This window comes from Schistocerca piceifrons, chromosome 3 (assembly GCF_021461385.2).
Source record: "Schistocerca piceifrons isolate TAMUIC-IGC-003096 chromosome 3, iqSchPice1.1, whole genome shotgun sequence".
Taxonomy (NCBI): domain Eukaryota; kingdom Metazoa; phylum Arthropoda; class Insecta; order Orthoptera; family Acrididae; genus Schistocerca; species Schistocerca piceifrons.
Window position 1 is genome coordinate 862893894 of NC_060140.1, and position 21893 is coordinate 862915786.

Below are 21893 nucleotides of genomic sequence, written 5' to 3' on the forward strand. Positions count from 1 at the left end.
TTTTGGTGGGCTACATCAAACCACTCAGAAGACTGAAGATGCCCTCTCCCACCTCCCCCCCTCCCCCCCCTCCCCCCCTCCCCCCCTTCCCCCCCCCCACACACACACACCTCCAAAAGGAAGAAGAAAATCAGTTAACACCGATATTTTTCACTATAAATAAACAAACACTACATTATCAGTCAGTCTACCACTTCGCCCTCTAACTCCAATGATAGCCGCATCATGTAGAATGGACGCACAGTACGAGTCTACGTCTACGTCAGTACTCCGCACGGTATGTAGCCGTGAGTACATCTGGTAACATCTGGTGCAGCTAACTGATCCCCTCTTCCACACCCCACTCGCGAATGGAGCGTAGGGTAGAATCATTGTTGGTAAACGTCTGTATTACCTCAATTTCCAGAGCTTTCTTGTTGTGGTCATTTCTCGAGATGTACGTGGAAGGGTGTAATATGTTGCCAGACTCTATTGAAATTTCACCGGTACAGTTCTTCGTGATGCACAACGCCTCTTTGGTAGTGTGAACTCGGCCGCGTGGAGCGCGGGCAGAGGGGAGTCTGGCTGGAGTAGTGCAGTGGAGCAGGTGTGTTGTGTGACGCTCCCGCGAGTTGCCGCGCTTTCGGGGTTTGGCAGCATGTAATTGCGCTCGACTTGCTATGGTAGTTTCTGACACGGTGTCGCGGACGGGAAGCATTAGCTGGCGCACATCAAGAGCTCGTTTCGCCTGGCGACCGTGTCGAGAAGAAGGCGCGCCAACATCCAGCTTCTGCAACAGCGACGGCCGACAATGAGTGACTGTCGCCACCTCCTCGATCGATGACTTCAAACCTTCAATCAACCAACAAGGAACACTGGAAGCACGTAAAGTTTTAGAACTGTATGGCAGACCTCAGCTTTTCAAACTGTTCAAATCACAAAATTACAGCAACGTAGCACGAACCTTTGTTGCTCATTGTCCCAATTGCATTACCAAGCAGGGTCCCTTCCTTTTTCGGAATGAACCCGAGTGTCGTTGAAATTCAGACGCCAGCGTTGAAGTAATATCATTCCATTTCACTGCTTTAATTTCAAAGTTCAGTTAATGTATTCATAGCTGGCTACAGTATTTAGATTACGCAAGCACAAATTAAGAGTGCGAGTTTTGTTACCATATTTTAGCTTACCTGTGACTGCAGCTCAGCTTGGTACGTACTAAATTTTACTATTGTTAATTGTTCAGAATCATTTAATTCAAGTTCAAAGTTAAATCGCTTATTTCTAAATGCGTAGATTCAAGTAGCTTTTGAAATGATTGTTGAGGTAGCCCAAGACTAACCGTATTTTACTGAATTTCGATGTGCTTCAGAAACAAAGCTCACTATTAATTTCAGTCACTAAATTAACTTTCAGTTTTCCGGTTTTATTAATTCTTTTGCTAAATTAAGTCAGAGTGTAGCGAAATTTATTACTTCTGACAAACTTTCAGTTTTCACAAAACACGTGTCAACCTTCAGTTGCCACGCTTCTAGTGCTAATTATATGTGTAATAACCTTTCTTTTTCAGTTACTATAGTAATTGTCCATAGGACTGGCGGCCGTGATTTTCCCCCGAATCTGAAATATCTAATTACCGCTAGTTAATTGTTAACGTAACGGTCGCACATTTACTTTCTTTATTAACTTTACCCCTTTTCAAAATTAATTTCCACCAGTCTCATTTGCATTTTTCCTTTCATTTAGATGTAACCTTTTCCTCCCTCTTTACCGACTTCGGTGACGATTGCTTTTCCCAAATTTCCATTAGGTACACGCGGTTTAATTTTTGCTTGTCATTAAGGTCGATAAGTGAGGGAGAGGTTACAATGTTTTTGTGTGCCAATCGCTTGTGGTATTTCCAGATTCAGATTCTGAATCTTCTTTCTTCGACTCACCGGTTGTGTCGTTCTTGATTGCAAGTGCAGTAATTCCCTTACATGTTCATTTAAGTAACTAATTACCTTTGATTTAGCGACAGCATCTTTGAAATGCATGAACTTGAATCTTGGGGCAAGAGTTTTTAAAACTTCCAATACAACAGAGTGATGTAAGTCGTCGAATATTCTTGCCAGTTGTTTATTTATTTCATTTTTTAATTTAATTTGTAGGTGTCGTACTTTCGACTGCGTATCGACCACACCTGGCCAACGGGATCACTTTGTTTACTGTAAAGTAACTGTCCCCTGACATTGCTTTTGTTAATTTTGCAAACGGTGGTAGCAATTCCGCCATTTCTTTGACACGCTATAACTCGCTACTAGAATCCGTTGAGGGAGCCTCACCTCTAGTTAAAAGTATCTCTCTGAGTACAAATACTATCGTATGCGAAAGTCAGGTACCATTTTCTTCAATTTTGACTTCTTGCAGTCCCGTATCTAGCTATCTTTCCCATAACTCGTTACTTGCACTGATGCTCCCTTTAATATACTTGACAATATCTCGAATCTTCAGTGTTTTACATCATCAATACATGTATTTACGACTAAGTAATCGTATGAACAAAGCAAGGAATAATCTTTTTTTGGCCAAACGTGTCTCGATTGACCTCAATAACAGTGCTGTCATTATCCGTGAGGATAGCAGAAAGTGTTTCAATTGAATATTCCATTCGGAAAATCGATGTGTCAGTTTTTAGGTGATGTTCAGTCCAAAAACATCTAACGTTCCGTCGAAGAGTTGAATCTCGTGTATAAAGTGAATATTAATGACCATAAGTAGTTCGTTTTGCATTGCTACAGGAGAATGTTGAAAATTATCTGGAGTGATGAGTTGAGGAATGAGATATCCTTTGGAGAATCGGCGAGGAAGGGACTATACGGAAAACACAGACAAGGAGACGGGACAGGATGGTAGGACATCTGTTAAGACATCACGGAATAACTTTCATGATGCTAGAGGAAGTTGTAGAAGGTAAAAAGTCTAGAAGGAGATTGAGTCTGGAATACATCCAGGGGAAGACTGAGATTGGAATACATCCAGCAAATAACTGAGGCCACAGGCTGCAGGTGCTACTCTGAAATGAAGAGGTCGGCACAGTAGAGGTATTCGTAGCGGGCCGCATCAAACCAGTCAGAAGATACATATTCTGTAGTACAGAAGCAACTGTCCATCACAAATGAAGGAGACAGATACTAACAACAAAAGCCATCCATAGTCGCAAGCCAGCATCCAGCATTACGCTTGAAATAGCTATGTAACATGTAATTTTCTTTGCACCATCTGAAGATGAGCCTGAAAAGATTCGAAAACCGGTTCATGGAATGAATAAATCACTATTTCAAAAAGTGACTGGTTGCAGTTTTACGTATTTACTTTGAATAAAATGTCACGGATTGTTTGGGAAAAAAAGCTTAATTTAAGCTCCAGAATAGAAATCGGTCACTCACCAGCCACGTGCAGGTTGAGGAGTAGCCAGTCGTCTGGCTGAGCCACGGCCGGCACCTCCAGCTCAGAGTCCAGCAGCCAGAGCCGTGGGGGAGAGGCGGAGAAGTTCGCCTCAGAGCGGGACGTGTAGGTGATGGGCACTGGCCACACGGTGTCTGCGTCCGACAGGTACGGTGCCTGCAAATTCACACAGGTGGTTCCGTGAGGGCTACCGTGCGTCACCAAGGGGATCAGCTGCGTAGACCTCAGTGGGGAGTGGGAAGGGAAACACCAGGTTCACATCGGTAACACGTCTGCGTGACGTCACTATGACGTGGACGTGCGCGGTTTCGACCGTCGTGGACATCTATCGACTTTCGTGGTCGTGTCGAGTATGAGCGTGATGGGCCTCGTTTGCAGTGGTCATCCATCTTGTGTTTACGCAGAGGTATCACTGTGTTGAGCCTACAGTCCCACGATTTCACTCGGGAGTTGGCACCATCATCGTGTTGATACATGACACCACCTAGGAAACGTTCGATCTGAAATATTGTGACTGTCTGCTGTTTTCAATACCTTATTATTCCCAAGAATGAAAGTAATGTATGCATAACAGTTATGTTCTTTTAAGAAATGGTCTGTAAATACCCAATCAGTATGTGTGCGCCTCATTAACATTAAAAACTGAACCGATTTATTTGTTCCATACCAATGGATAAGCCACATCTTCCCTTACCTTATTCCATTTGACATGTTTATTGACTTCGTTTTAATTTATATGTTTAGTCATTTGAAGACTATATAGGTAAAGTACTTTTGTCTAGTTTCACATACAAAATTATAAGTGCTTTGCACACCATAATAATAAATCTAATATTACCATAACGCTTTTCTCAAACCGTAAAAGGATTGTAAATATGGAGTATCGTTTTGGCTGTTGTAACCACTCTTGCTCACGAATTAAAGCAGCATTTCATATCTTCGATTAGTACAGTTTTGAAAACTATTGTTGTCTTTTCTTTCTTTGAAACTCAGAACCAGCCAACTCCATACTCGTTTTTTACATACGGTTGTTGAGCCGGCCAACATACACTCCTGGAAATGGAAAAAAGAACACATTGACACCGGTGTGTCAGACCCACCATACTTGCTCCGGACACTGCGAGAGGGCAGTACAAGCAATGATCACACGCACGGCACAGCGGACACACCAGGAACCGCGGTGTTGGCCGTCGAATGGCGCTAGCTGCGCAGCATTTGTGCACCGCCGCCGTCAGTGTCAGCCAGTTTGCCGTGGCATACGGAGCTCCATCGCAGTCTTTAACACTGGTAGCATGCCGCGACAGCGTGGACGTGAACCGTATGTGCAGTTGACGGACTTTGAGCGAGGGCGTATAGTGGGCATGCGGGAGGCCGGGTGGACGTACCGCCGAATTGCTCAACACGTGGGGCGTGAGGTCTCCACAGTACATCGATGTTGTCGCCAGTGGTCGGCGGAAGGTGCACGTGCCCGTCGACCTGGGACCGGACCGCAGCGACGCACGGATGCACGCCAAGACCGTAGGATCCTACGCAGTGCCGTAGGGGACCGCACCGCCACTTCCCAGCAAATTAGGGACACTGTTGCTCCTGGGGTATCGGCGAGGACCATTCGCAACCGTCTCCATGAAGCTGGGCTACGGTCCCGCACACCGTTAGGCCGTCTTCCGCTCACGCCCCAACATCGTGCAGCCCGCCTGCAGTGGTGTCGCGACAGGCGTGAATGGAGGGACGAATGGAGACGTGTCGTCTTCAGCGATGAGAGTCGCTTCTGCCTTGGTGCCAATGATGGTCGTATGCGTGTTTGGCGCCGTGCAGGTGAGCGCCACACCAGGACTGCATACGACCGAGGCACACAGGGCCAACACCCGGCATCATGGTGTGGGGAGCGATCTCCTACACTGGCCGCACACTACTGGTGATCGTCGAGGGGACACTGAATAGTGCACGGTACATCCAAACCGTCATCGAACCCATCGTTCTACCATTCCTAGACCGGCAAGGGAACTTGCTGTTCCAACAGGACAATGCACGTCCGCATGTATCCCGTGCCACCCAACGTGCTCTAGAAGGTGTAAGTCAACTACCCTGGCCAGCAAGATCTCCGGATCTGTCCCCCATTGAGCATGTTTGGGACTGGATGAAGCGTCGTCTCACGCGGTCTGCACGTCCAGCACGAACGCTGGTCCAACTGAGGCGCCAGGTGGAAATGGAATGGCAAGCCGTTCCACAGGACTACATCCAGCATCTCTACGATCGTCTCCATGGGAGAATAGCAGCCTGCATCGCTGCGAAAGGTGGATATACACTGTACTAGTGCCGACATTGTGCATGCTCTGTTGCCTGTGTCTATGTGCCTGTGGTTCTGTCAGTGCGATCATGTGATGTATCTGACTCCAGGAATGTGTCAATAAAGTTTCCCCTTCCTGGGACAATGAATTCACGGTGTTCTTATTTCAATTTCCAGGAGTGTATTACTTCCCCCTACATATGTCTCTCGTAATGACCATGAATAGAAAATTTGAGAAATTAAAGCCAATACAGTGGCTTACTGACAATCGTTCTTCCCTCGCGCTATTCGCGAGTGGAACAGGATTGGAGGGTACAGTTAGTGGTACAAAAGGTACCCTCCGCCACACACCATTACGTGGCTTGCGGAGTATGATGTAGATGCAATTATGTAATATCAAAAGTAATTAAAATACATAATTATGTAATACGAAAAGTACTTAACAATAAGTTTCCCCAATGGAAAAAGTGTGGTGGTTGTGGGAAGTATATTCTAATTTGTGCGAAAAATTACAATTCACCGCGAAAGAAAACTAACTTGTGAAAGTAACTGAAACAATGAGAAAAAGCAGCTGTAGGTACAGAATATATTACATCTGCATATGTATGGTCTTTAATAAAATATTCTTGGGTTTCGAGCCGCATCAAGTGGTTAACTGCTGACGAGCTATCGGTAGGGATCTCCTCTGTCATTGTCAAATGGTTGACTGTCCTTTGAATGCCGTTGCCGTGCTTATACAGCTGCGCCGCCCTCAGTGACGTCACTGGTGCCTAGTCCAGCATCATATATGACCATGTTTTGGTTCCGGGACTCTGCCGAAAGCTCTAGGGCAGTTAACCTATTGATGCGGCTTGAAACCCGAGAACATTTTAGTAACCGATATCGCCACGAAAGCATGCATTCGTACATAACATACGTTCTCGTTTGAAACAGAAGTATCCTAAAATAACTAGCTTGCAAATCATCTTTTGTACTTTATAGACGGTTGAGACTATGCCGTGTTTTAATTCTTTTTATGTATCAGTCTTTTCTATGCTTTTTATTTTGAGTTGTACTTTTTTTGTTTTACTCGATGAACAACTTGTATCGAACATTTACTGATATTTAGGTGATTTATGCTTAATATGTAAATTATTGACAATTACAAGTCACTCCTGGGATAGAGCGCTCTTATATGGACATAACGTCAAATACTGCAGAACATACTGTACTCAGCTTAAAAAAGTCCGAGAATTTTTTAAGAAAGCAAATGCGGAAAAAAAGTTGGAGGTACCAGCTACATTCTTTTCCACATTCCGACATTCTAAGCACTACACTACTGTAGAGCCTTGCAGCTTACGCCTCGAAACTTCAACTGCCGTTACGCTTTTAGCGACACGTTTTCGAGTGGTCCTCAATACTTGAAGCAGCTTGTTTTCAGAGGACATACCTAGTAGTATAAAAGCTTTCAAACATGTTTTCACCCACTTCTTAGAACACGATATTACCACGGAAGTCGATAGACGTCCCCGACAGTCGAGAATGAATATGCAGAAGTAGTGACGTTACGTAGAAGTGTTATCGAGGTGAATCCAGCGTCTCCCGAGGTGGGAAAGTCGAAGCACCTGTGATATGATAGCTGAGCCGTCGGTGTAGTTCCTGGAGACGGAGATGAAAGGGAAGCCACCCTGTCGCACCCAGGGCAGCATGACCTCTTCTAGGTAGGTTCCCTCGGGCAGGTAAGAATCAGGCGTCACGTAATCCAGGGTCCTCAACAGGAGGTCGTCCGTCGCCGCGCTGAACATGCTATGGACAGATCACATTACATTACAGCAGATTCACTACTACTCGTGAGGTGACAGCAGAGCTAGTTACATTTCCACGGTATTCTATATGAATTAAACACATGTTAAAAAGCTAAACTTAACAGTGTGTGACGCTTGAAGGATAACCATTATCTCCATGCACTGACCTCAACAGATAGCAGCGCTAACCTGTGTCAAGTGCTAACACGTTATGTGAACCTATTACCCGTTGCCTTTCGTCACGGCATCTTAGGTCAGCATATTCTGTTTAACGATTTTTCTGACGTTTTGCTGGTATCAGTGTCTGGCATGTCAAGGATTCACCCTTCATTGCTGTTGACGGACATTGGCCGAAGATCACGAGACGAACAACAGGCAATATATCAGTAAGTTGCCACGAAAGCGTCATCATTGTAGATTAGTATTTCGAGGACGGGTTACGACAGGTGGTTTCAATGTGGCCTTACAGCGTTTTGAAAGGTTAACTTTAATTATAATCACCCTGTATGTATTTCACATGCCGCGCCAGCTTGCATTAAATTACAACTAACATTACGACGTCTGGCAACTCAAGACACTACCGTCACTGCAATACATGTGTCGCATTTTGAAGAGTAATATTTCTAAATTTTTGCGTTAAATAGACAGATGCTATGTACAGCACACTAATGAATATCGGAAAGAGTTTTATCTCAACAGCTCTGTTTTTTTTTTTAATTTCTAGTTACTCAAGATTCTCACTGGTCACAGGTGCTGCGAAGTACACGTTTCGTTTGTCGATAATACTTAATTCTGTAACCAAATTTTGTACTACTGTACAGACAATCATTACTTAGTGATTGCGCCAAGTTTTTTGTTTACACTTCATCATAAAATTTATACTCTATGACTGAAGCAAAAAATTATTTTCATTGTACGTCAGCAAGTCATTTTAAACGATGCTCTGTTACTCTATTACAAAACTGATTACAGGGAATGCTGAGTGCTGAGGTGCCTGTCGGGCGGTTTTAGAATGTTTTTCCACTTGACAAAGTATTTATTTAGTTAGTTGAAAACTAAGACCATTATTTTGTCATGGCGCTAACTGTTGACGTACGCAAGCAAATGATTTAAGACGTGTACTGTCCAACGAACAAGAGAAAAATGAATGCATATGAACCTAGCGGCAGTTACTGAAACTCGTAGGCGATGGTGGGGAAGCAACATCATGCAAGAAAAACGTCTTTTAAAATTTCGTAACTTACGCTTAAGCTGCAGTGTGTGCAGTATATTTATTTATGCATTTATTTTACCTGGCAAGACCAAGACCAGTATAGTGTCTCCACAGGTAAGATAACCTACGTGAATGGTGGTGAGGGCATGCACATGTAAGTAATTCATGTCTCTGCAAAGGTAGGTCAAAATTATTGTGGACCACCTGCATCTGTTCACTCCTGATGTCTTCTCCGAAGGTGATGCCGTCATCCAGAAGGAGAACTGTCCTTGTGACAAGGCGAGAATCGTGTTGTAAACGTTTGATGAGAGTGTTGGCGAACTTAGGTAGATGCCTTGGTCTCCTTATTGGTCTGCTCTGAACTGAAGGAACACACCTGCGACGCTATCGTTCACCAGCTTGGCGCCCACAGACCAGAGGTCCGAATTTTACGAGAATTACGTGACTTGTGAATACGACCTCTTGGTTCAAATGGGTCTGAGCACTATGGGACATAACATCTGAGGTCATCAGTCCTCTAGACTTAGAACTACTTAAACCTAACTAACCTAAGGACATCAGACACATCCATGCCCGAGGCAGGATTCGAACCTGCGACTATAACAGCTGCGCGGTTCCAAACTGAAGTGCATAGAACCGCTCGGCCACAGCGGCCGGCAACACGAACTCTTGCTCATCAGGTGTGCCGTGGGTATGATATTTGACTGATGCTGGATCTATCACCCCAGTTCATACAAAATGATAGATTACCCCTTGAGGCGAGCATGACACATAGAAATAAACTGCCACGCGCGTCGAAAAACGTTATTTCATAAGTTTCTGAACTCGCCAGGTACATCGTCTACTGCTTTTGGTTGGAGGACCTGGGCATTTCAGTTGGATAATTTACTTTAATGGTTGCTCTCTTTGATCTCGTAAATTAATGTTTATTCAAACAATGTGTAAAATTACTCAAAACACATAAACACTGAGCGAGGTGGCACAGTGATTAGCACACTGGACTCGCATTCGGGAGGGCGACGGTTCAATCCCACGTCCGGTCATCCTGATTAGGTTGTCCGTGATTTCCCTAAATCTCTTCAGGCAAATGCCGGGATGGTCCCTTTGAAAAGAACACGCCCGACTTCCTTACCTGTCCTTCCCTAATCCGATGAAACCGATGTCCTCGCAGTTTGGTCTCCTCCCGCAAAACAACCCAACCCAACATAAACATCGAGGTTATGAAACAATCTGAGAGCGAATTTACACAACTAAAATAGAACAATGGGAAGGTAAGTGAATGTTTGTTAGGGTCGCCATCAGCATGATACTGGACAATTACGATTGAGACGGTGCCCACACACGTAAAGGACGCAAATTACATTTTTCCCCATGATTGCAAAACAGTATGAACCCGAACTGAGCACACAACAGATCGATAAATAAAGGAAGAACCAGAAAGAAATATTATCAGGCGCGTGCGCTCCAATGAATTAAGTCGATAACGAAACAAAACGAGTTGTTACGGAAAAGATTCCTTTTGAAGCAAGAATTAGATTGCAGGAAAACTTGTATACTAGTGTGTGAGACGGGTAGACAGAGTTATGGAAACTAAATATAGAAACCGGGATGAAGTTCTATTCTGCTCACTATGTCGCCGATTGCCAAAGGCGGGAGCGCGCATTGCAAATGCGGTCTACCGTGATTGTTGGCGGGCAAGGTTGCTGCGGCAAGTCACGGTGCGCCGAGCTAACTGTTGTTGGGGCTGAGCCGACGTGATGTGACTGCGAGTCAAGGATCTCATTACTGATCGTGAATATGAGTAAGTTCACAGTGAAACTTCGAAGACTTGCAGAATCCTGAAGTCAATGAAAAACACGTATGATGGCGTAGTTCAGAGTAAAACCACAAAGTAGAAGTTCGGATTAGAATCGCGAATGCCTCTCTCAGTTTTGGTAGCCTTCCTTCAGACCTCAGAAAAGCACCCTGCACAGTCATTTGTAGCCAATCCAAGAAAGGGACTAGGTGCTCTTCCAGTCAGAATCAGGATGTCCCTTCACTGGCTCCCACCATAAAGTTAAAGATGTACCCGCCGGAAACAGGAAACGAGTGTCTCCCTATCTTAAGTCTAGACTTCGTAATTTTTTCCTTCTTTTCTACGTAATTCTGTAGCTCTCAATTCGTTCGAGCAATCAATCATAGGAAACACAGTCATAGCTCAGTCACTCAAAATGACTCTGAAATTTTACTTGTTAGAATGAAATCAGGCGATGATTCTTCTTCTCTGCAGGCTCGTGCTTTGCGGCAGTCTGCTAATCTGTACAAATAAAATGCCTCGTAATTTTGGGAGCGTTGTATAATCAGTCTGGAAACCTCATATCAAGCGGATGTTTGGCTTTGATGAAGTTTAACCTTCCGAAGAAGTAATGGAGCTCTTGGATTATTAAATGCAGGTTCGTATCCAGTCTTTCGGAAGTTCCCTTCTGATTAACAACCACGCAATATATCGATAAATATCATTAATTCTCAAATTTCCAATACACACCTTTTATTTGAAGGAGCAATCTATATATATTTCCTTTTTAATTGTACAGTTTCGTCTCAGTTATCTTCTGTCATAAATCTCAATAATCAGATTACAGTTCTTCCAAACCAAGCTCAGGCTAATCGGCACGAAGACAAACTCGGAAGCTCTCTTTCTTTTTTTCTCTAACAACCACCAGAGAGAGTACTACAAAGAATACTTATGCGCTCATGGCATAGCTATTGTATGAACTACTTTTCGCCTGGATTCTGCGAGCATGAAGATAGAAAATTAGTAAACGTCATTAAAGGGTAGAATTGTATCAGAATAATTCATCGAATATAAAGAGATATTACAACTTGATAGTCGGAAATTCTGAAAATTTTGTTGGGCTTCGCACGGTAGTCTCACGACAGAAGGAAGTTCAAAAATTTGGAGACACGAATGGCTGCATATTTTGCTTGAGGAAAAGTGTCTGGAGACCGCACACAGAAGGACAATGGGAAGTTGACAGCTAAGACCTCCACTCGAAGTTTACTAAGAAGCAGGGTTCTTCTATAGAGGACACCAGTCTTCCTTCCCACTGCTCATTGTCCAAGGAATTTGGGCCAGGGGATAATCTCTGCCCGCCGCTATGGCCGAGTGGTTCTAGGCGCTTCAGTCCGCGCTGCTGCTACAGTCACAGGTTCGAATCCTACCTCGGGCATAGATGTGCGTGTTGTCCTCAGGTTAGTTAGGTTTAAGTAGTTCTACGTCTAGGGGACTGATTACCTCAGATGTTAAGTCCCATAGTCCTTAAAGCCATTTGAACCATTTGATAATCCCTGAAAGGCTCGCCCGACTGTCCATGCCCTCCGCTAGCGTAGGCCTACAGTCTGAGTGACCGGTAGCTCTTACAGAACGTGCGAAAATTTCACCTGTTCTTGACCCAGCGAAGAGGAACTGCCCTGGTCAATGCCAGAAGCATTATTGGAGAAACTACCATAGGAATGAAATGTTGGATTACATACAGAGGAGTGGCTTACCAACACTGCTAAACGACACCCCTTAACCACTCATGTAATCGGTGAGCAACACAGTAAAAACCGAATCGTAAAGTAAATGAAGCAAGAGAATCTCGTAGGCAATTCAGCATGCAAATAGGATAAAATGTGAGGAGAGAGGCATGAAAATGGTTGCCACTTCGCAATGTCTGGTGTTATATGCCTCCAAAAATCTCCCAAGGACTTTTCAAATGCGTGCCACGCAGATCGATGTTGTATTGCGTTACAAAAGTCGAACATCACGATATCAAGTAGGTGCTGATAAACGTTTTGCCTCATCTGTGCACAGAGGTAGATATTTGATTCGAGTTTTGCCGCAAAGACGCCCTTGTAGACTGAATGAAGTAGCTAAAGAGCTAAACTAAAGTACAATAAAATATGTAAACAAACAGTTTTCAAAGTTTCTGCGTGCACACGACCCCTGAAGTGGACATATTCATTAAATCACAATACGGTGTAAACGTACTAGTATTAGCCACTTTACAGGACTTCACAATTAAAGAAATGAAACCAAGTGAATCTAGAAAAGTAGACTATAGAATAACTCTTAGGGCTACATCACGTCCGTAATTTTGTACTGCACATTTTTTTTGAAAAAGGTTATGTTATATCCAGGGTCAAGAAAATTTATTACCAATTTTGAGTGGTACTTACTTGTTTCTGAGGTAGTTGAAGAGGCCTTTGAAGAACGCATCAGATCCCATGACGTTCTCTATCATCCAGATTATTGATGCACCTGCCACAAACACAGATTATGTTTCGATGGAACAGCGTACTTTGTCAGCAAAAATCAACTAAGGCAGCATGGTCAACAATTTTAATTAAGCTATAATTACTGCATGTGCTGTAAACGCCTCAAGAACAGTTCATATTATTCATAGTGTAGATCCACCATTTCGTTCTAATGTGATAATCTTCATTACAGGTTTATATTTCAGATGCACACAAATCTACACAGCCACCTGCTACTGTCACATCACCGGCCGGGGTGACCGAGCGGTTCTAGGCGCTACAGTCTGGAACCGTGCGACCGCTACGGTCGCAGGTTCGAATCCTGCCTCGGGCATGGATGTGTGTGATGCCCTTAGTTAGGTTTAAGTAGTTCTAAGTTCTAGGGGACTGATGACCTCAAACGTTAAGTCCCATAGTGCTCAGAGCCATTTTTGCACTGTCGCATTTTTAAAGCCAGCGAGACAGTGGCGCCATCCAGCCACCTATCATCAGCTCCAACGGCAATCCGCATGTGTGTCATTTAAGCCGACATCCGGAATAGTCGGAAATTTCAGCTCAGATTTTCAGGTCGGAGATCACAACGACAAGTCAACAATATTCATGAACAATCTCACATAATAGAGAACACATCGGATAAGACGGACGCAATTTTTATTTTCAGAATGGTTGACTACATCAGAGCGAGGTCTTCGATCAACACCGCCAAGCGGTAGTTCGTACTAGATTATTATTTGCAACAAGGTCGGAGGTGTTCATACCACAGTAGCGGACTAAGGTCGACTTACCTCTCAGTTTCAGCACATTTCTTAGACATGTCACCGAAATTTTTTAATGCTTACATGCTGGTACAGCTACTTCTCTTTTTTCCAAAGGCTTCTTTAATTTGCCTGTAGGCGTTGTCTAGCTTTCTCCTAGTTATACATGGTTCTATAGACTTACATTTCTCCTGCAGCCATAGGGAAGAGTTGAAAAGTGGAAAGACTTTGCAAGGGAAATGAAACAAATACTGTAGGTAGGGAATATGGTGCAGATGAGATAGGAGATATGATAATGCGAGAAAAATTTGACAAAGCACTGAAAGCCCTAAGACGAAATAAGGCGCCTGGAGTAGGCGACATTCCCCCAGAACTGCTGATATCCTTGGGAGAGTCAGCCATGACCAAACCATTCCTCTTGATGTAGAGGCTATATGAGACAGGAAAAATAATCTCAGACTTCAGGAAGAATCTAATAATAACAGTTCCAAAGAAAGTAAGTCCTGACATGTGTGGATATTACAAAACTGTTAGTTTATTAAGTCACGTTTGCAAAATATTGACACGAATTATTTACAAAAGAAAGGAAAAAAACTGGTATAAGTCGACCGCAGGGAAGATCATTGCGGAGTTCTGGAGAAATATTGGAATACGTGAGGCAACACTGACCCTATGACTTACCTTAGGTTAATGAAAGGTAAACCTACATTTATAAAATCTGTAAACGTACAGAAAACTTTTGACACTGTTTGACTTGAATGCATTCGTCAAATTTCTGTAAGCAGCAGGGGTAAAATACGGGGAACGAAAGGTTATTTATAACTTGTACAGAAACCAAAGGGCAGTTATAACAGTCGTACAGCATGAAAAGGAAGCAGTGGTTCAGAAGGGAGTGAGACAAGGTTGTAACCTATCAGTCTGTACAGTAAAGAAGCTGTGAAGCAAAGCAAGGAGAAAGTGAAAGTGAATTGCAGTTCAGGGAGAAGAAAAAAAAACTTTGAGGCTTGCTGATAACATTGCAATTTTGTCAGAGACAGCAAAGGACTTGGAAGTGCAGTGGAACGGAATGAGCAGTGTCTTGAAAGATGTAAACATTAACAAAAGCATGATGATTATCTTCTCCGTAATGTAAAAACATTCACTAAGATTCACTAAGATCATCACCAAGTGTATAGTAAAACAACGAATCTTAATCAAGGGGGGAAACAAACTGGATATAGAATTATTATCCATGTAGTCACGTCTCCTTGCCCGTAATGCTTAGTGACAAAAGGTAGATGTTAAAATGTCATTCTAACATGTATACAACTGCAACACTATCACACTTGAGTAACAGAAATCATGAAAACAAGCATTCCTACTTAAATTCCACTTCTGTGTTGAATATGCAGAACTAATGCAAGATAAGATGTAGGAGAGGCGCCTAGTAGGACAGTAATGCACCTGCACTCACAAGACAGCAGTTATACACTCTTTTTGGTGCGTGACATGATCAGAATAACAAATGCAGAGGAAGCAACAGTGCTCTTAGACAAATATGTCCTTCACTTTACTCTCACACTGCTGTATCACAGTAATGCAAATTAGTAGTACGCGTAAACAATTGAAAATGATGTTCTCAAACAATAGTGTTGCTCTCAATCATCCACTGGCTACACACAGTTGGCAGTGTATCTCTTTGTAGCATGATGTCTTTGTTATCGGATGACATGTTTACGGCAGGCTACATGCTCACTGTGAAATGGTGGACAGGTCACACAGACCTTGTCAGTTCACTTTCATAAACAAAAACGGATAGTCCTACCTTTAAATTAATTAACAAAGCAGTAAAATAGTAATTTATTAACGAATGACACAGTATCACTCGGAACTTGTATTATCAACTTCTGCACAAGTAAAAATGTGTATCTAATCAGGATCCCTAATTATAACAAAATTTTGACATCACCAGTTTTGTCGAACGTTGCCATCAACAGATGAGGTACAAATATTCACAAAAAGTGTATACATGAACACTATTGTCAACTTTCAAGCTTTGGATAACCCTTTTTGCAAATATTCATACCACGTCTGTCAAGTAATAATTTGACCGAACTGACGATGTTGACATTTTATAGTAATTACTGATACTGAATTAATAAAAATATTAATAATATTTTAGGCACTGAAGGGACTTAATCGCATGTGAGTGACGTTCAAAATTTTTCAAATAAAAAAAAATTGTATCAATACTAGTCGTCACTTTCTTGAGTAATTACGTGATCGTCAACATGCAGTGTGGTGTTCATGTACTGTTGGCCTCCTAATTCGATTCTCGTAGTGTATTTCGATGGACGCCGTTTTCCAATCTACTGGCGATTATTATACATTGTATTGTTCCGAAATATACCAAGTAATGGAAATAAAAGGCTGTAGTCTGTAACTTACGTGCAAGCGGGTGAACAAGCGTGGTAACCAAACCAAGAGATAATCCATAGGTCGCTCTATACTTATTTCTATCCACACTCATTCATTTTACGTGCACTCAAAAGATCCATAGTACGCTATAGGTCTTTACAAACGTCGTGGCAACTGACTCATCTGTCGCAAGGTTACACCAATGTGTTTCAGACATGCAAGCTCAGTGCTTACTAGGCACTGCATTGCTCCTTGAGGAAAGTCTTCGCTGCCAATTGTCGCATTCGCAAGTCTGCCTATCCTGTGTGTGAAAATATTACAATGCAATGGCTGGATTGCATAAGGAAGACTGATAGGTACTTTCCTGCGTAATAGGATATTTTTGGTCTGTCTCCAGGGCAAGAAGAGCAGGTGGAGAAATCAGAGGAATGGTCTACCTCAGGGAAGCGTCCTCGCCTCAGCTATGTATAATATATATACAAATGACCAACCAGTGCAAACATCACGGGCCAATTTATGTATGCCGATGACACTGCAGTTGCAGCCCAAGGTAACAATTTTATGGATGTAGAGGAGAAATTAACCAGTACCTTGGAAGCTCTCTCCCAGTATTATGAGGCAAACCACCTAAGGCCGAACCCTTCCAAGACGCAGGTCTGTGCATTCCATTTAAAGAACAGGGAGGCAAATCGTGAATTAAATGTAATATGGAGAGGTGAACGTCTCGAGCATTGTAAAACGCCCAAATATGTTGGTGTCACGTTGGATCGCACACTGACCTACAAACATCATTGTAATGCTACAAGGGAAAAAGTCTCAACTAGAAACAACATCATCAGGAAACTAACCAGCGGATCCTGAGGTGCAAACCCAAAAGTCCTGAGAACTTCAGCCCTTGCGCTCAGTGTGTCAGCCGCGGAATACGCCGCTCCAGTACGGTCTGCATCAACACACGCGAGAAAAGTTGATGCCGCGGTGAATGAAATGGCACGGACTGTTACCGGATGCTTGAGGCCAACCCCAGTGCACAAGATGTACTTAATCATGGGGATCGCACCGCCCAACATACTACGTGACATCTCTGCCGAAGCCGAAAAATCCAAGCAAGAAAAGGACATTCGTCACCCTTTATATGGACACCAGCCTGCTGACCGACGGCTTTGTTCGAGGAAGAGTTTCCTGTCACGTACCCGAACCCTGGAAGGGTCGGCTGCAGAGAATCGTTTGAAAAGGTGGGAAATCGACCTAAGAAACCCCCATAAAGATGTAAAAGAAGAACTGGCGCCTGGTGGAGACCTACCATACACTGTCTGGAGAACCCTAAACCGTATTATGGTAGAAGTGCCAAAGTGCAAGACAAACCTGCAGTAATGGGGTTTCCTAAAAGAGAACGCGAACACTCTCTGTCTGTGTGGTTCTGTCCAGGATCCTCAACACCTGCTTATCTGTCCATATTTAGACCAGCCCTGCACAATGAATGGCTTATGGGAGGCAAATGACAAGGCCATATTGGCTGCTGATTTTTGGAAGTGTGAAGTCTAGTTCCGGACACGGAAAGTAAGTATAAGGAAGAACAGAACACTGCCTGCTTGACATGTATAGATAACACATGCTGCAGTTGTGGACATACCTGTCACTATGTACACTTTGTTTTAATAGTCATCAGATAATTTCGAGTAAATTGAAATTCACTTATATAAATTTCCATTCCAACTCATGAACCATGGACCTTGCCCTGGTGGGGAGGCTTGCGTGCCTCAACGAAACAGATATCCGTACCGTAGGTGCAACCACAACGGAGGGGTATCTGTTGAGAGGCCAGTCAAACGTATGGTTCCTGAAGAGGGGCAGCAGCCTTTTCAGTAGTTGCAGGGGCAACAGTCTGGATGATTGACTGATCTGGCCTTGTAACACTAACCAAAATGGCCTTGCTGTTCTGGTACTGTGTACGGCTGAAAGCAAGGGGAAATTACAACCGTAATTTTTCCCGAGGGCATGCAGCTTTACTGTATGATTAAATGATGATGGCGTCCTCTTGGGTAAAATATTCCGGAGGTAAAATTGTCCCCCATTCGGATCTCCGGGCGGGGACTACTCAAGATGACGTCGTTATCAGGAGAAAGAATACTGGCATTCTACGGATCGGAGCTTGGAATGTCAGATCCCTTTATCGGGCAGGTAGGTTAGAAAATTTAAAAAGGGAAATGGATAGGTTAAAGTTAGATACAGTGGGAATTAGTGAAGTTCGGTGGCAGGAGGAACAAGACTTTTGGTCAGGTGAATACAGGGTTATAAATACAAAATCAAATAGGGGTAATGCAGAAGTAGGTTTAATAATGAATAAAAAGAATAGGAGTGTGGTTAAGCTACTACACACAGCATAGTGAACGCATTATTGTGACCAAGATAGACACGAGGCCCACACCTACTACAGTAGTACAAGTTTATATGCCAACTAGCTCTGCAGATGACGATGAAATTGATGAAATGTATGATGAGATAAAAGAAATTATTCAGGTAGTGGAGGGAGACGAAAATTTTATAGTCATGGGTGACTGGAATTAGAGAGTAGGAAAAGGGAGAGAAGGAAACATAGTAGGTGAATATGGATTGGGGCTAGGAAATGAGAGAGGAAGTCGCCTGGTAGAATTTTGCGCAGAGCATAACTTAATCATAGCTAACACTTGGTTCAAAAATCATGAAAGAAGGTTGTATACGTGGAAGAACCCTGGAGATACTAAAAGGTATCAGATAGATTATATAATGGTAAGACAGAGATTTAGGAACCAGGTTTTAAATTGTAAGACATTTCCAGGGGCAGATGTGGACTCTGACCACAATCTATTGGTTATGAACTGTAGATTAAAACTGAAGAAACTGCAAAAAGGTGGGCATTTCAGGAGATGGGACCCGGATAAACTGACTAAACCAGAGGTTGTACAGAGTTTCAGGGAGAGCATAAGGGAACAATTGACAGAAATGGGGGAAAGAAATACAGTAGAAGAAGAATAGGTAGCTTTGAGGGATGAAGTAGTGAAGGCAGCAGAGGATCAAGTAGGTAAATAGACGAGGGCTAGTAGAAACCCTTGGGTAACAGAAGAAATATTGAATTTGATTGATGAAAGGAGAAAATATAAAAATGCAGTAAATGAAGCAGGTAAAAAGGAATACAAGCGTCTCAAAAATGATATCGACAGGAAGTGCAAAATGGCTAAGCAGGGATGGCTAGAGGACAAATGTAGGGATGTAGAGGCTTATCTCACTAGGGGTAAGATAGATACTGCCCACAGGAAAATTAAAGAGACCTTTGGAGAAAGGAGAACCACTTGCACGAAATTTCTATTTACTCAAAAAGAAGAAAAATCAAAGCTATATTTTCCTAGAAATTTTGAAGCAGTGTGAAAGGAAAAGATAAAATCTAACGAGCTGTACTGCTTACCCTTCTGGTAAATGTTGTAATCCATGAAGGCCTGATCAGCTGTGATATTGGGGTTCTTGGTGAGTGGGTACTCTTCGCCGCTGACATCGGCCGTCATGGCGGTCTGCAGCAGAGTGGTCACAGCGAAAACCTCGCGCTGGCGCCACGTGGGCTCCACCTGCGCACACAGACACGCGTTAACACTCTCTGCGACCGCTGTGAGAACACGCGTCGTGAGAACTCCACAGCAGCGCGTGGGAACTCACCACATCGGTAGCGATCCACTGGAAGTAAGTGGCGAAGCCCTCGTTGAGCCAGAGGGCGTTCCACCAGTCGCAGGTAACCAGGTCCCCGAACCACTGGTGGGCCACCTCGTGCTGGATGGTGCCCAGAGATTGCTCCTTGGTCGCCTCCGACGTGTAGTTCTCCAGCACCAGGAGGCTGCCCTGCCTACAGAAGGCACCGCATTGTCGTCCACTGTATCGCTAACGCTCACAGGGTGTCAGCACCTAAATCTATCTACATGTGCCTCTAAGTGTACATCTATGTACTGACTAGGGTGGAGGGAACATAGTGTAGAGGTGAATGTTCTACCTAGAAGATAGTGTACCTACGAACACGTGATAAAATATTGTACTTTACAGACATAAGTATTCAGAAGGGGGTGAAGCTGACTCCTGCACGTGGTGCCCCTGCATAGGTACTGGACTAGATTCTCCAGTACTGAACTGAACGTCAGCATTCCAAAAGCATTGCATTATAGGTTTCACTATGAATGGAAACCAAAGGTCTTTATCAAGACCTCACCTTGTGATTGTATCAATCAACATAGAAGGATTGTCTGTTGCCAAAGAAGAACTCCTGCAACATATTGCCAAGGAACCTAGGTGTGATATTTTATGTATACAAGAAACCCATCGAGATGACACCATGAGAAGACCAAAAATCCTTGGGATGAAACTGGCAGTTGAGCGACCCCATAGACAATATGGCAGTGCTATCTTTGTGAGGAACGATATAGCTGTTCTCTCTACCTCACTTACAGAATTCAACAATATTGAAATACTGTCTGTAGAACTGAATGGTTGTATTGTGTCGTCAATTTACAAACCCCCAGGAGCAGATTTCCAATTTTCACCTACAGACAACTACACCAATCAACAAGCTCACTTTATTGTTGGAGATTTCAATAGTCATAGCAGTGTTTGGGGTTATGCTGAGGACGACAGTAATGGTGAAGCAGTTTTGACTTGGGCTGATACCAACCATCTTAATCTTGTCCATGATAATAAACTCCCACCATCTTTTAACAGTGGGCGTTGGAAACGTGGGTATAACCCCGACTTAATTTTTGTTAGCGAGAACATAGCTCACCAATGCAGAAAAACTGTTCTAAATCCGATACCAAATACTCAACACCGCCCCATAGGCTGCCAAGTGTTTGCAGCCATTACTCCTAGAATCACATCATTCCGAAGGCGATACAATTTCAAGAAAGCAGACTGGCAGAAGTTTGCTGATCTCCTTGACTCAGAAGTTTCACGCATAGAACCCTCAGTTTCCAACTATGATGAGTTTGTAGAAGCCGTGAAAAGATGCTCAAGACTCTCAACTCCCAGAGGCTGTCGAGTTAACTACATACCTGGCTTGACAGAAGAATCCGTGAAGCATCTACATAACTATATCCAACTTTTCAATGATAATCCTTACAGCATTGAAACCTTAACTGCTGGCCAAAATTTATCCTCAGCCTTAGCCAAATCCAAAAAAGAACGATGGATAGAGCTACTCGAGAACCTTGATATGTCTAAAAGCAGTCAGAAAGCCTGGCAGTTGCTGCGACGCCTGAACAACGACCCTGTCCACAATCATGGCCATGCAAACATTGCACCAGATCAAATTGCTCATCATCTAGTTCAGAATGGAAGGGTCAATTGTTCTAAAGATAGAACAAAACTCAAAAGAGAACCTGAACGTGAAAACAACCATATATCAAATGACTTCATCTTACAAGAACTCAGAACCGCAATTCAGAAATGCAAAAATGGTAAAGCGCCTGGTCTAGACGACCTAATGATTGAGCAAATTAAACATATTGGTCCCATCACGGAAAGATGGCTTCTGCAATTCTATAATGGTTGTCTGAAGCGGAAACAGATCCCTGCCATCTGGAGGAAAACTAAAGTTATTCCCTTACTAAAACCTGGAAAGGGTGCAGCTGATCCCAAGAACTACCGACCGATTTCGCTCCTTTGCCATTTGTATAAAATCTATGAAAGAATGTTGCTAAATAGACTCACTCCCATTGTTGAAAAACAACTCATACCTCAACAAGCAG

General features: G+C 43.3%; 1 protein-coding gene across 2 annotated transcripts in view; it reads right to left on the minus strand.

Annotated features, from left to right (window-relative positions):
- Window positions 1–21893, minus strand: part of LOC124789722 (aminopeptidase N-like) — a 121051-nt gene that overhangs the window by 34269 nt on the left and 64889 nt on the right. For both annotated transcript variants that reach the window (XM_047257173.1, XM_047257172.1), the window contains 5 exons: window positions 19822–20005; window positions 19577–19733; window positions 12908–12989; window positions 7315–7495; window positions 3405–3579 (listed from right to left, as the gene is read on the minus strand). In XM_047257173.1, the coding sequence (XP_047113129.1) occupies window positions 3405–3579; window positions 7315–7495; window positions 12908–12989; window positions 19577–19733; window positions 19822–20005 (779 nt within the window). The remainder of the gene's footprint in view (window positions 1–3404; window positions 3580–7314; window positions 7496–12907; window positions 12990–19576; window positions 19734–19821; window positions 20006–21893) is intronic.